At 41.5% G+C, this 14,456-nt stretch overlaps 1 protein-coding gene across 1 annotated transcript; it reads left to right on the top strand.

The window, feature by feature from the left end:
* The first annotated feature begins 5,156 nt into the window (after positions 1-5,156).
* chrm5a (cholinergic receptor, muscarinic 5a) lies at positions 5,157-14,267 on the top strand. The gene is made up of 2 exons (XM_010753595.3): positions 5,157-5,575; positions 12,264-14,267. The coding sequence occupies exon 2, from the start codon at positions 12,323-12,325 to the stop codon at positions 13,901-13,903; it is 1,581 nt and encodes a 526-aa protein (XP_010751897.3). The 5' UTR covers positions 5,157-5,575; positions 12,264-12,322; the 3' UTR covers positions 13,904-14,267.
* The last annotated feature ends 189 nt before the right edge of the window (positions 14,268-14,456 follow it).

The following is a 14,456-nucleotide window of genomic DNA, read 5'->3' as shown; positions in this document are numbered from 1 at the left end:
CTCTCTGGGGTCAGGCTGGGGCAAGCTTTGTTGAAAAGGTGTTTAATTTTTTTTCTCTCTCTTCACACAGTCGAAATTTGGCTGCTGCTGCTGATAAGATTCTCTGCGGCATTGGCTAAGCTCATTTGAAGCCTTGACACCCTTTTTAGACGTCCAATAATTCAGACGAATGGTGACTGGACGACCCGATATGGAGGGAGTCTGGACATCTTGTACACAGTGTCCACGCCAGGATCTGCGTCATTATGCACACGAACATGTTCACATATCGCACACCGGCATAAACAAGGACGACGCAGTGACACCATTAATTGGAAACTGGAGAAAAGCTTTAATCCAGCTGTGCTTTTTTGTTATTTTCTTTATGTAGATATGTCACCTGCACTGAATGTTCTTTTTTTCCCTTCTATTTATTCTTTGATTAAATTCCTCTGATGTAGATAAACATGGCGGGTAATGATTACAGCCCGCAAATTACAGTGTAATTATCTTGTACATGCAAATAAACTGGGTGCCTAACCTCACACAATCCCAGTGTAAAACCACAAATTGTCATTACTGCAATTCAGCTTTTGTACAAATTAAATAAACATATAACCACAGTATAAAAACGGACAGCATGACGTCGCCCATAGGTTTCTGGGGAGCCATTTTGAAGCTCAAAATCTCTGGCACTGGCCACTGAAATGTTGGCCATGTGGGTGCTTACGGAGGTTGTCTCATTCTGTGGCCAGCTTCAAGTGGCCGTTCAAGAAACTGCACCCTTTGGCACTTCTGTACTGGCTTTATGTCACAGCAATAGAGGTTGCGGCTTGGATATAACATGTGAATTCTTGAGTTTAAAAGGTGCTGGTAGGCACATTTTGTCACCTTTAGTTAGTTTAGTTCTTGTCTTTATGCCAAGCTAAGCTAAAGCTTCGCATTGAATGTGCAGAAATGGGAGTGATGTCAATCACCTAATTCAGACAAGGAAAGAAAATAAGTGTACGTTGTACATTGCTTTATTTTACAGCTTGTAAGCTACATACGTAATTACAAATCACTATTGTCGCAATTTTACATAAATTTAAGAAAGCAGATCAAATAAATAAATAATATACCGGTACTAATATCTCTGTACAAAAGTGGGAAATAACTTTAGCCATTGATGATTAATGACTAAAGGCATAGTACCTAAAATAACAATTTAGTTGTTAATTTACAGAGAATGTCCGTAATTTTAAAGAGATGTGTAGGCAATTTTTATTTACATTTTTTATTTATTTTACAGTCTACCCTGAAACTACACTGTAATAACTTTAAAATATAGTAAGAGGTGAATGAAGGACTGCTTTATTTTAAAGCAAGAATACTCCAAACTTACACTGTACGTTTAAGTAAGTTTCATTCCCAATGCTTTGTCCTGATGACAGTGTATGACCATAATCAAAGCATGATTTAAAAAAAAACAAAGAAACAAAGAAAACAGACATAACTATTAAAAATGAATATAAAATGGACATGTCATTAGCGCGTGATGAATAGCTCACCACACTTTGTAACACTTGACTTTATCTCTAAGACACAGTCACACAGATACGTCTCACACGTGCACAGGTTAGCCTGGGTCTTGTCCAGACAAGGTCATTGTTGTTGACGCAGGAGTGTCTGACGAGTCGGTATTGGATGTCCTTAAAGGAGTGCAAACCACGGGTCCACAATAACAGCTCAATCAGGGCTGCCTTCCACGTAATCTCCTATGTCAAGGCATCATTAAAGTTGCATTGTAGAGAAGCAGAGCTCATGTGCCACCCAGCCTCAGCTGATTGGTGTATAGTAGGTGTACAAAAATGGTGGTTTGTTTACTGTTTGTTAGTGACATGGAGACTACTTCTGGATTCTAATTTCAGTAAGCACTTGTGTATTCATGACCCTGAACATTGATAGCTTTGATAATATATTGGACAACTTCCTTAAAAATCACACAAACATCGAAAGATTTGAAATGAGCAACAAATAGCTTGAAACAGGAGAAACGTCTGCATCTTATCATCTAAGGTCTCAAAACAAATCAGTCTTTTCCACACCGGGATAAATGTGAGCTCCGCAGTAGGGGGACTTGTAAATCTACTGAAACAGTACAATGTATTGGCAAATCATTATGTCAAACAGGAGCTGTTGCTCGGGGGGCCAGAGGGAGACAGAAAAAAAAAAAAAAGAATAGGCAGGCACGACTGCAGATAAACATTTGATTCATATCAAAGCCTTGAAGAGAGAAGGGCTTCAGAAGAGTCGATTCTTTCAGGCAGCGTGGAACGACACGTATGCCGGGGATCAACTAGATTAAAGAGAGCTCCAAAGTGAGCCATTTATCATGTCAGCCGTGTCTGCTGGATATTTATAGTGATTGCAGCTCTAATTTGGCTACTAACAAATCAACAACAAAGTGTAAGAGCAGTTGTAGAATAGATGAAGCCGATGTAACAGGGACAGTCCTTAACTCCAAGCACAAATACTGTCAGATTGAGCAAAAAAAAAGGCAAAAAGTCCATGGAGAGGCTGATCTTTTTTTTTTCTTTTCCAGCATATGGGTGCACAATTGGGTCAGGAGATAAGCAAGCCCCTGTGGACTGTGGGCAGATGTAATCCATCTCTGGCTGTGTTGATTCCCCCCCCATCTTGTCTCTCTCACAGGCATGCAATGATCAGACAGTGACCTGTGGAAAAAAAACATGGCTTTAGGATGCAGATGAGCAGAGAGGAGGATGCCTGAATGATGACTCTGACATCTGCCATCATTTGCTATCATTAGAAGCCTCGTGGATGTTGTTTTCATGAGAGAATGAGGCAGCGGTGATCAAAATAGAATAAAAAAAGGCACTTCAAGCTTTGGTGAGTTGTATTGGGAAACCATTATTTTCAGCTTTAGTGTTAAAGGTCATCTGCTTCTTTTTAGCCACCGCTCTTTATTGCACATGAGAAAGTCAATAATGCATAGGTGTTTATGATCTCATCAATAGCACATATCTTCCAAATATAATCAATACGAACAAGCTTGTAAGACAATAGCACATCAGTGCGCACGCTGCGTTTTTGTGCTCATGTGTGAATGTATCACATAAAAGTATATGACCACGCTTTAAACTTTGTGTCGGTCAGCGATTCAACAATAATGATGAGCCAGGTGTCTGTCCTTTGGCCAGCTGCCTGGAAATGGCATTAGATTAGACTGTCAGGCAGGGTGGAAGGTAGAGGGGCTGGCGGGCGGCTGGGTGGAGACATACAGAGCTGTGGAACAGATGTGGCGGGATTTTCATGAAACGCATCAATCATGTTGGCATATAGCTCTGACAGTTGCAAAATCATTTCAGTGTGAGAGCTGCATTATGACATTTGTCATAATGAAGTATAGGAGGGAGCATCGTCTATCTGTTGTTCACTAACCAGCTCCTCCGCTCCACAGTGCAGCAAAACTAAAAAACAGAGGTCTCTTATTATCACTGCAACTCCAGCTTACTATTATCTATGATTACTGTTGTATTTATTACTAATTTATTTATTTTTTCTGGATTTTGTCTTTTATTGTGAAGCAGCTTTACTTACTTTTTTACTAATTTATTGTATTCCAGTTCGTTTGCAAGCAAATAATTGTTAGTTTTCAATAAATTTGTGATTAGCCAGTGGTCCCCAAACTATTTATCTTGGATTTTTTAAAACACACACAAAGGGATTATAGACATACAAATGTGGTGGAGTGATGAGCTGCCACGTAGCGGTGTCCTGGGAGCAGATAGGGGTTTGGTACCTTGCTCAAGGGCACCTCATTAGTGCCCGGGAGGCAAACTGGCACCTCTCCTGCTACCAGTACAAACTCCATAATGTGGTCCATGCTGGGCTTGAGCCGGCCACACTCTGGTTCCCAAACCAATTCCCCCCACGGACTGAGCTTTTGACCCTTCAAAATAAAGCAGTGGTTCCGTGCAAGCCATTGTCCCTGCTTACCTACTGTAAATCAGATGCAGGCAGTTCAACCTTCTCAAACTGTTTCAGTTTCAACATTTTTGACCTAAAAAATGTAATCACTTTAAACCCTTAGCGGGGTCCATACCCTCAGGTTAGAAACCACTTTATTAGATTATAAAATATGACAGACTTACTGTAGGCATACATCCAGAGATTAGAAATTGAGGGTAATTTGATAATTCCCTGCAATTAAAAATGAGTACTGGCTCAACAGCCAATTGTGTCCTATGACCTTGTGAATATGAGCCAGTGCCATAAATGTAATGAGGGAAAATACCTACAGTATATACAATTCAAGTTCTTGTATATTGGCAGCAACTTTTATTATAAATATTATGTATCTCTCAGGTGATTTGTTGGGAGCTTATGGGACAGATCAGGACTCATCATCCAGATTAAAACATATTAGTACTTATATAAGAACACATCCAGAGCGGTTGCCTAATGCCCAGCGAATAATTCCCCAATCAGCACAGTGACATGCTTGTTGTGTATACACATGCACGCACACACAAAGGTCCCAGTGAAAAACATCTGTCACTTCAGTCTGCTTATCTGGCCAAGCCATGTCAGGGCTCTCCCCGTGTGAGCACAAAGGCAGCGGCGGTGTTTTATGCTCTGCAGATGAGTTTGCTGATAGCCACGCTGCTTCAGCCTCATTGCAGTTCAAAGTGGTGTGTGGTGATAACCGGAGTCACTGTCTCTTCTTGCTTTTGTGTAAAACACGCACAAAAGGCATGCCAATGGAGGTAATTAATGGTTTAAGTTGACACACACATACACACACTCCCTACTACCCCCACACCTTACCCAAATGAACCCCTTGAAGCCACCCAGCTCCCTCCCTTTCTCCCCCACCCCTCCTCCTCCCTCTCACACTCTGTGGTCTGCATGCTCACTGTCCCGAAACATGATGAACCATTCAGCCCTATGGGAATTTCTCCTCCCAGCCAGCTAGCGTCAGCTACATCTGTGTCTGTCAGACAGAGTAGTTGCAGCAGCAGCAGCAGCAGCAGCAGCAGTGTGGCGGTAGCAGTGACTTGGCTCAGGCGTCAGGCAGCCTCTCAGTGACATTCTGCTTCAACTTGACTGAGAGGCGGCACACTTCATCCAGCTCAGCTCACACTGGGAGGAAAAGTTCTCTCTCCTCTTTCTTTAGCTCCTGAGCAGTATTCTCCTAATTTATGAATGACTGAGGAAAGATGCTCTGCAACTTGAGGATACTTTTCTCATCTGGAGACACAGTGGCTGTGTTGGGATTGTGATGCTGTGCTCTGTGCCTCTTGAGCAGGGATGACCGAAGCCAGCCTTCTGGTGTCCACGTCTCCTCCTACTCTCAGTCTTCTTTCTCCTCTGCCTCTGTGCTCCTGTTTGGCATGCGAGGGTCAAGTCAGCAGCATTTCTCATCCACCTCAGTCCTCCCTCCAGCTGTGTTGTGATCGTGTTCCTCGGTGCCACACTTGACCTGAAGGCTTCTCAGGCAAAACAAGCGGATTAACTATGAACTTTGCTCTCACTAGGAGACACAGTCAACCCTTAAACAGAAGACTCTGAGATCTGATGAAAGTCCACTGTGAGTATGTTCATCTTTATTTTCTCCTTTACACCAGTGACTTGTTTCACAGTCACTCAGGGAATCACAAGTGTTTGCACTTTTCGATAGATGTACAAAGGAATGACCTGGATTTAAGAGGAAATAGCGTCATGTGTGCACAAGTGCATGTCTGAGAGGTCTCGGCATGTATTTTTAATGTAGCCTTTTACCTTAATGAAAGCAGCAGAGGATGTGCTACTGGAAAGATGAGTGTGCATCTGTTCTTGTGGAAGACTACATGTATAGAAAAAGTGCCACACATTGGATTGGATAAGCATTTATTTGGTCACATATCAGGCACATTTTAAAACCTATATAGCTTTTACTGAATAACTTCTAGAGATGTGTTTCCACAGGCTGTAAACCAGTAAATATTTTCACACAGTGGCATACGATATATACTCCACTCTGTTTCTCATTTATCTTAGGTTCAACCGCCGTCCATCGGCTCTGTATTTCTATGAGCATTCTTTGCCTGTCAGCAGTAAACCTGATTTTATAGCACAAACATAATTTTTCCACACCCTGTCTCCCTTCCTCCGGTCTCCTTTGTCTTTAAAATATTTATAATGGTATTTAACATTTCAAAATTGTTGTGGGTTTTTTTTTAGAATTTGGATTTCCTGTTTCTTCAAAAATATCATTTTACTTCTCACCCAAAATACCAATCAATATTTTCCTTCCTGAAAGCGCATGGCTCTCACCACCTCCCCCCCTTCGTGTCTTTGGTTTAGTGAAAATGACAAAACAAGGAAGGATTAAGCAGTGAAGCGTGATTTTAACGAGTCTGTCCAGTTCCCAACGGTTTCGTGAGGTGTTTCAACAATTGTAGAAAGGTCCTGGTGCTCTTAACAAAAACAAACCCCTGGAAGTAGCTGCCATCAAACAGTAATGGTTTGGTAGGTTAGGAACAAATTGTGACCAGATTCTAAATCAGACATGATTATTTTTGTGCAGCAAATTTACTTTAAGTCACATTTTTTGTGATTTGGGAGCAGGGATATACTACTACATCAGACCTGGTTGATCAGATTTGGCTCTAGGTTTATATATAGTATGCCATTGAGCTAAATTTGAAGCATATTAACAAACTGAGATAGTAGTTTGAGAGGGAGACACGCAAACATGCTTTACTACATATATGCTTAACTTCCACTATTAACTGAAAATTGATATTCGAACATCATGGAGGCTATTAAAACCAACATTTTTGTTGCAAACAAATGTAATATCAGCACAGAGCATTGCCATGTTATGTGTTGGGAACAAACAATACATGACCTACAGGCAGCCACAGACACTCTCCATAAAAGACCACAAATGAATTCCTAGCCAGATCATTATCCAAATGATGGGGCATTAATGAAATGTTGCTGTCACGCATAAAAAACAACGCCTAGAGGCGTTGTGTGTTATCATTTTATTCCCTTCAGCAGCTGCCAATACCGCTGGGGTGTCCATAAGCAGATCATAATATTCATCTAATGATCATATTCATCATTTCTCAGAGAGGAGTTGTAATTCATGTTTCTACTTGTTTTAAAATCACAGGGGAGAAAAGACTCAGGCGTTGACTAATAAAAAAAAAACAAAGCAGACAAGTATACATTCTTATTTTATTTTCGACTTGTGTACACCTGACATCCGTCCTAATGCATGCCTCTGTGATTGATAGGGTTATATTCCGACACACTGACACAGACACGCCGATAAATATTTCAGATTGCATGTTTCAGATTCAGATCTTACATGCAAACATTTATAATCCCCTTTCTTTCTCCTCCAATGCCTAATACACAGAATGATTTCACCATTTCTAGGTCCTCACATATGCAGGAATCTTAACCATGGGTCAGTGGGCTGACTACAGGATGCACGAACAATTGTGCCAAAAAGCTCTGGGCTGATTTGCACATCATACATACTCACCACGCAGACACACATGGTGTCCTTTGCCTTCTTTGCTTTGACGTTTCTCTGTTTAGAATCCTTCTTCTTCTTCTTCTTCTTTTGGTCTTCCTTATCTTCTTTCCCTTTCTTCCTCAAATGCCACGCACACACACACACACACACACACACACACACACACACACACACACACACTATTTGCGTTTAACGTTTCTGCTGTACAGAGAGCATCTGTGCTGCAACCAAAGGAGAGTGTAGAAAAAAAAGGTTATGTATGACTGGGGGGCATGGTGGAGGCCAGTATATAGAGGCACTGCACAGGAGCACTGATGGCCAGGTGCCAGAGGACCTGCAGGAAGCCACCCTTCAACATGTCTGCCTCTGCACTCGGAGGTACGGGGGCTCAGGGTGGATTTGTGCTATCTAGTCTGTCCTCACTCACAGACTGGGCAATGTTAATCACTGGATCAATGACCATTACTTATGCATACTGAGCTGAACACGATATTTCAGGAGGCAGTTGGATACCGCTAGGATGTATACGTAATGAGGAAGTTTTCGGTTTTCTTGGCAGGAGCCGGTACAAGTTGTCTTTGCACCAGTATTTGGCTCTGATTCATTCTAAAGACCTCTTCTTATATGACCAAGTTACAAATACAGACATGTGCTATCAGGAATTCTGCAGCATCTTTGTTCAAACCCCCACCCTTAGTCTGACTAGACAGCATCTCAAAGCTCTCCCTACTGTGCGTCACATTTGATACCAAACTACTTCCATAAAAAGTCCAAAAACTGGCCACGACAGACCATATTCACTATTTATAGTGATGCAGTCCATATTTACCTCACACTCTGAGTTCTGAGTCTCCCGTTAAAGTGCTTCCTACTTCGATTTAGAAGCTATTAGCAGGCTTGCCTTGTTCTACCGGTTGAGGTCAGGAGGTAAAACAAGTCTATTCTTTCTGTGTGCGAAAGTGTACTAACACAACAGTCAGTGAGTCATACGCCTATTATAGAGTTTTGGTCTCTGTATCTAATTTCCCCATTCATGACAACTGTACTGAGCCTGAATTTCTATTTAACTCACACGTACAAATTATATTAAGGCTTTAAGTTATGCATAATTGATGCTGTAAAATGACTGGTGAGTGCCATTACAGATAGCGTATTTGAGCACCGAGGCGCATTAAGCCCATGGATCAAAAGGATGCCGAAATATGTTAATGTTAAAAGTGTGAATAAATACTTCATCTGGTCTGTCTGCAAGATGACAAGCAAATATCTTGTTTTCTAAATTGAGTTTGGATCACTCAGGACAATATGCTAACCCTGTTCATAGTAAAGTATAACCAATAGCTGGACTCGAGTAACAGGGGCAGAACTTGACAGGTAGTCAAACTTCCTTGCTTACTTTTAACCAGGTAATCTCCTATTTTGTCCAGTGTCAAAAAGTGGACTTACTGTATGTATGTATTTTAAATAAAGATAGTCATGACAATGACAATGACACAACTGAGGCTGATAACAGTCTCACTGTTTGGTCATAAATCAGCCTGAATAATGATACTAGATGAGAGGATCACAAAAACATAAATATTTGTAATATCATCCATCCAGTAATTGTTGGATGTTTAATTCAAGACCAAAGTGTTGACCCTCCAACCACCAAATATTGCCATTCATAGAGCAATGCTGCTAGTGAGGCTTAAAATGTTATAAAGACATTGTCTTAGCAAGATCATTCTGCCCCTGTGAGTGGAAAAAATAAGAAAAATTTGTCATTTCTACCTCATTATGAGTGCTTTAGAAGTATGTGCACACCAGGACATGGACAGATTAATGGCACCTCCTATGCTAAACAGTGTAAATGATGTGGGGATTTGAGTGATGTGATATGAAATGCCATTTTATAACAAGATGAGGGACAATCCAAGTCCTGCAGGAGGACCCCCCGCAGTGACTGGAATGTTATTTGTGTGGGCCTGAGGCTGCCGCCGCACTCCTGCTAACCTGGCAATGTCAAAAGAATGCCAATGAGTGAGGAAGTTACTTCTCAAGTATGGGGTAGTGATCACGTCCAAAGCGTTGCACTGTGGTCATGAAATTGCGATAAATCTTCTGGAAGACTTCTCCAGTACAGAGAGATTCGTTTCACATGAGACACAAGAGAGATCGTGTGAAAGAAAGGAGCAGAATACAAAAGTCATAATTTAGGCACTTTGGGGTGAATGAACACAGAGATATTTGGCAGTTTGGACTGAGAGAGATTAGCTTTATTTTAAGCCAACTTTATTTCATGCACAACGCAGCGAGGAAAGTGCCGGATGAAGTACATTATCACACTCTAACAGAGTCAGAGTTACATTTGTCTTAAATTCTCTGTTTGGCATCTCAGCAGTCAAAGACAAAGTTTATCCATCTTTCTGTGACTGCACACTCTGAATTCTTTCAGTCTTTGATGAGGGACACACCATGGTCTCTGTATATGGGAGTGGCTAGCTAGGGTCTGAATCACTGAACATGGTGCTGATAAATGTGTTGACTGCTCACCCTGCTTCTCTATGGGGCATGTTTTCAGGGATTAGTCTGATTGACGTGTAAAGCTGTTTCTCTGCCCACATCTGTGCCGGCACATCCACACCCAGTCTGAAGGTTCAGTTCTCTGCCCCAGAGTTCATTGTCAATGCCACTATAGTTGTACAGGTGGAGGACATGAACATTTAGAGTCTGGAATCTGATACAGATGCTAGGCTATAACATGGCACTAAAATTTCAAGTGTCCTCTTTGGAAAGCTGGAGAGAGGAAGTAAGAACTTATTATCTTAACTGACAGTGTGGAACAGTATGACAGAGAGTCAAGCCTCACGCTCGAATCACTGTATGGTCTGAATGGGTACAAATCTGTGCTTTCCCCACAGACTATAATCATCCATCCGGAAATAAGGATGTTCTCAAACCCAGGGGATCTGATACGGCTTCCACACATTTGCTTAAAACCTCCAAGCCAAGAGCAAGACCACATGGCACTGTCGTGCAGTTGTAGGTCATGAAAGGCGAGGCATCAAGTCATAGAAATTACCCATGGGCTTGTTTTGAACGCACAGATCCAGGTTGGCATGGGTAGCCCTTCAGCCATTATCGATTGGTCCACCCAGGGATGAAATGTGCATGCACGCTGCTGCTCTAACCTGACAGTGAGGGGACCATGTGTGATAGAGTGTGGAGGGTCTGTACTGCCCTCTGCTGGTGCACGGTGTGTAGTTACTGTTCCTCATCTGACAATATTTCTGATAGGAAACATTGCACAATTGCAAAGATCATGATTGTGACTTAACTATGAGGCAACACACTACTGAATCGGAACTCTTATATATAGCTATAACACAGACAGGGTTTTTTTCTTCCAAAATTTAGTAAGAAAAGAACAGGAAATATGACTTGATGTACTTCTGCTGCTGTACATGTTCTTCTGTGGTTGTCTCTATAGACAGGAAGTTACAAGTAAATCACAACGCAGGCATCTCTGCTAACTGAAAACGGCCCTGTTTCTTTGAATAATCAGAGTCCTGCAGAGAAGGAAATGTTTGCTTTGATTTGATTATTTTTGTGCCATGACTATTATATATTAAGTTTGCACTACAGAAATAGTGATTCAATGCATGGCTGACAAATTAGCTTGCTGTGAGTTTGAAATGTAGGCACATTTGTATGTTTCACCATTCTCAAAATTGGGCACATACTGCATCTATTACTTTATAAACTTTCAGCAAATGTAATGGCTGAATGAATGAATGTACTCTCTCGGAGTGCAACAAAGTTGGATTTCTGTGTTCACACAAAATGTTCACATAGATTGACCTGTATGCTTGATTGAGATTTCAACTGACTGGGTGTTAAGAATGATATAGTGACTATATTTACAGTATCTGTTGTCATGGATACTTATTTTGATTTACTCAGCCTCCTGGCAATTCATCTATCTCCCACAGTTCATGCAATTTAGATGAACTGCCTATAGCTGTAGATGTAGATGGCAACTTTTTTTCAGGGTATTCTCCAATGTGAGTATTTCCAATAGAGAATAGATAGACGAAGAAGTACCCTCAAATTTAAACTAAACAGATGAATTCATTAAAGCAGATGTCTGCACTTTGTGTCTTTATTTATTACCATGTGATGCATTACATCACAAGGTGCCTGTTTGTTACCATCAGTCAAAAGCCACACAAGGTGTAAAGCAAGTAAGATCCGAAGCCACACAGAACAAAATCAAGTCTGTTGAAAGATTTGTTTGTCACAAACCACAATTATTTGCCATATTTTCTCATTCCTATCATCACAGAGAAATGGCCATGGCAGTAAGCTACTAGCACAGATTTAGAGCAAGGAATTCAATTATGTAATGACCCGGATTTTCAAAATGTGCCACAGATGTTTGCAGAGATTGCCTAAAACAGTCACACATATGGGTATACTCACAGGAGCCTGATATACTGCATCAATTCAGTTTGGCTTCATGATATTTTTAGTAGATGCCAATAAATAATAGAGTAAACAATACCGACTTTATATAAAATCCATTATGCCATCTTTATTTAATGATGAACAAAGGTTTTACATTTAGTTTAGAACATTAAGCCTGTATGATCTCCACACAGTGTCAAGTGTGAATATTTGATGCTTTACATGCTAATTTACCACCATTAAGTGGCTGTGAAAGGAAATTTAAAAAAATAACATTTCTTTCTTTTCTTTCCAGGAGAATGACAAACCCAAACACTCCCGTCACGGTTGGATGCTTCTAAACACAAGAAAACCATGGAAGGAGAGAGCGTATTGAACTCCACTGTAAACACCAGTACGATGGATATCCACCTGGTCACTCACAGTCTCTGGGAGGTGATCACCATTGCTACTGTGTCAGCTATAGTTAGCCTCATCACCATTGTGGGCAATGTCCTGGTGATGCTCTCGTTTAAAGTTAACAGCCAGCTAAAGACAGTGAATAATTACTACCTGCTGAGTCTGGCAGCTGCTGACCTCATCATAGGTGTTTTCTCCATGAACCTCTATACCTCTTATATACTGATGGGCTACTGGGCCTTAGGGAACCTCGCCTGTGACCTGTGGCTGGCCTTGGACTATGTAGCCAGTAACGCCTCAGTCATGAACCTGTTGGTGATCAGTTTTGACAGATATTTTTCCATCACCAGACCCTTGACCTACAGAGCCAAACGGACTCCCAAACGAGCTGGGATCATGATAGGTTTGGCCTGGCTGGTGTCACTGATTCTGTGGGCTCCACCTATTCTCTGCTGGCAATACTTTGTAGGCAAAAGGACTGTCCCTGAGAGGCAATGCCAGATCCAGTTTTTTTCTGAGCCTGTGATAACATTTGGGACGGCAATAGCTGCCTTTTATATCCCTGTATCAGTCATGACAATCCTATACTGTCGAATCTACAAAGAGACAGAGAAGAGGACCAAAGATCTGGCCGAGCTCCAGGGGATTAACTATCCCACAGACTCTGCGGTCACTCAGCCTCAGAAGACCATTATAAGATCCTGTTTTAGCTGTAAATTAAGGACAACTTCACATGACAGGAATCAAGCCTCTTGGTCATCCTCCAGCAGAAGCAATGCTGCCAAATCAGCAGCCACCACCAATGATGAGTGGTCTAAAGCCGGTCAGCTGACCACGTTCAACAGCTATGCCTCTTCTGATGATGAGGACAGGCCTGTGTCTCCGGGGGGCTTCCAGCCCTCCTTCAGGAATCAGGCTTGTGAGACCATCAAGAGTGGAGTGGGCAGTGAGAGCGAGCAGCTCAGCAGCTATGAAGAGGATAGCTTCTTTCAGACGCCGCCCAAAAGCAACTCTCAGAAGAGCAGCAAGTGTGTGTCGTACAAGTTCAAACCTGTGGTCAAAGACACTCATGTGGAGCACCACAGCAAAAACGGAGACACCAAAATGGCGTCGTCAACATTCTCCTCGGCCGAGTCCATGAGCGTCCCTTCCACCTCGTCGACATCTAAGCCCATAGACGCTACGCTGAAGAACCAGATCACCAAGAGGAAGAGGATGGTGCTGATCAAGGAGAGGAAGGCAGCTCAGACTCTTAGTGCTATCCTGCTGGCTTTCATCCTAACATGGACACCTTATAACATCATGGTGCTTATTTCCACCTTCTGCTCAGACTGCATTCCTGTCTCACTCTGGCATCTAGGCTACTGGCTGTGCTACGTCAACAGCACTGTCAATCCCATGTGCTACGCACTTTGTAACAAGACTTTCCAAAAGACCTTCCGTATGCTCTTACTCTGCCAGTGGAAGAAGAAAAGGATTGAGGAGAAGCTGTACTGGTATGGACAAAACCCTGTGGTCAGCTCCAAACTGACATAATTTTTTAAAGATAGTGTATGATGACGGCTGTAAATTATATGTTTGTATTAATAATCTTGGCTTTATGAACTTGAATTCTACATATTAGGTGAAAGTAAAATTACTATATCGAGGAGGTAGTACAATTTCTAGTGCTCTTTAATCAGTAGGTCTTCTATAGTGTATACTAATTACTGCTAAAACTTTGGAAATCAAAGAACATTATAAAATTGCCCCAATACAAATAATGATACTGTAAATAGATTTTAAACATATTATAAATACCGATTTCCCCCCGAAGTTGATCCAATTTAACACACAGATTATTTTGTATTCAAAATGGAAGGCTTGATATCTGGAAATTGCTCTAATCTAATTATTGACACTGTATATTGGTTTAATAGTATTAGAAAATTCCAATATACTCCCCCAAGTTGACGCTCTTACACACAAAAATGTAACACATGCAAGTATGTTTTATTCGGTAGGTGTTGTGTTTGTATTGAGGATGCACACTATGGAATTGCTATTTTATTTTAAAGGGCTAATACGTGTTGTGTCCTGATGTCAGAAT

Source organism: Larimichthys crocea, chromosome XXIV, assembly GCF_000972845.2.
Source record: "Larimichthys crocea isolate SSNF chromosome XXIV, L_crocea_2.0, whole genome shotgun sequence".
NCBI classification, from domain to species: Eukaryota; Metazoa; Chordata; class Actinopteri; family Sciaenidae; genus Larimichthys; species Larimichthys crocea.
This window is presented reverse-complemented; position numbering and strand designations above follow the sequence as displayed.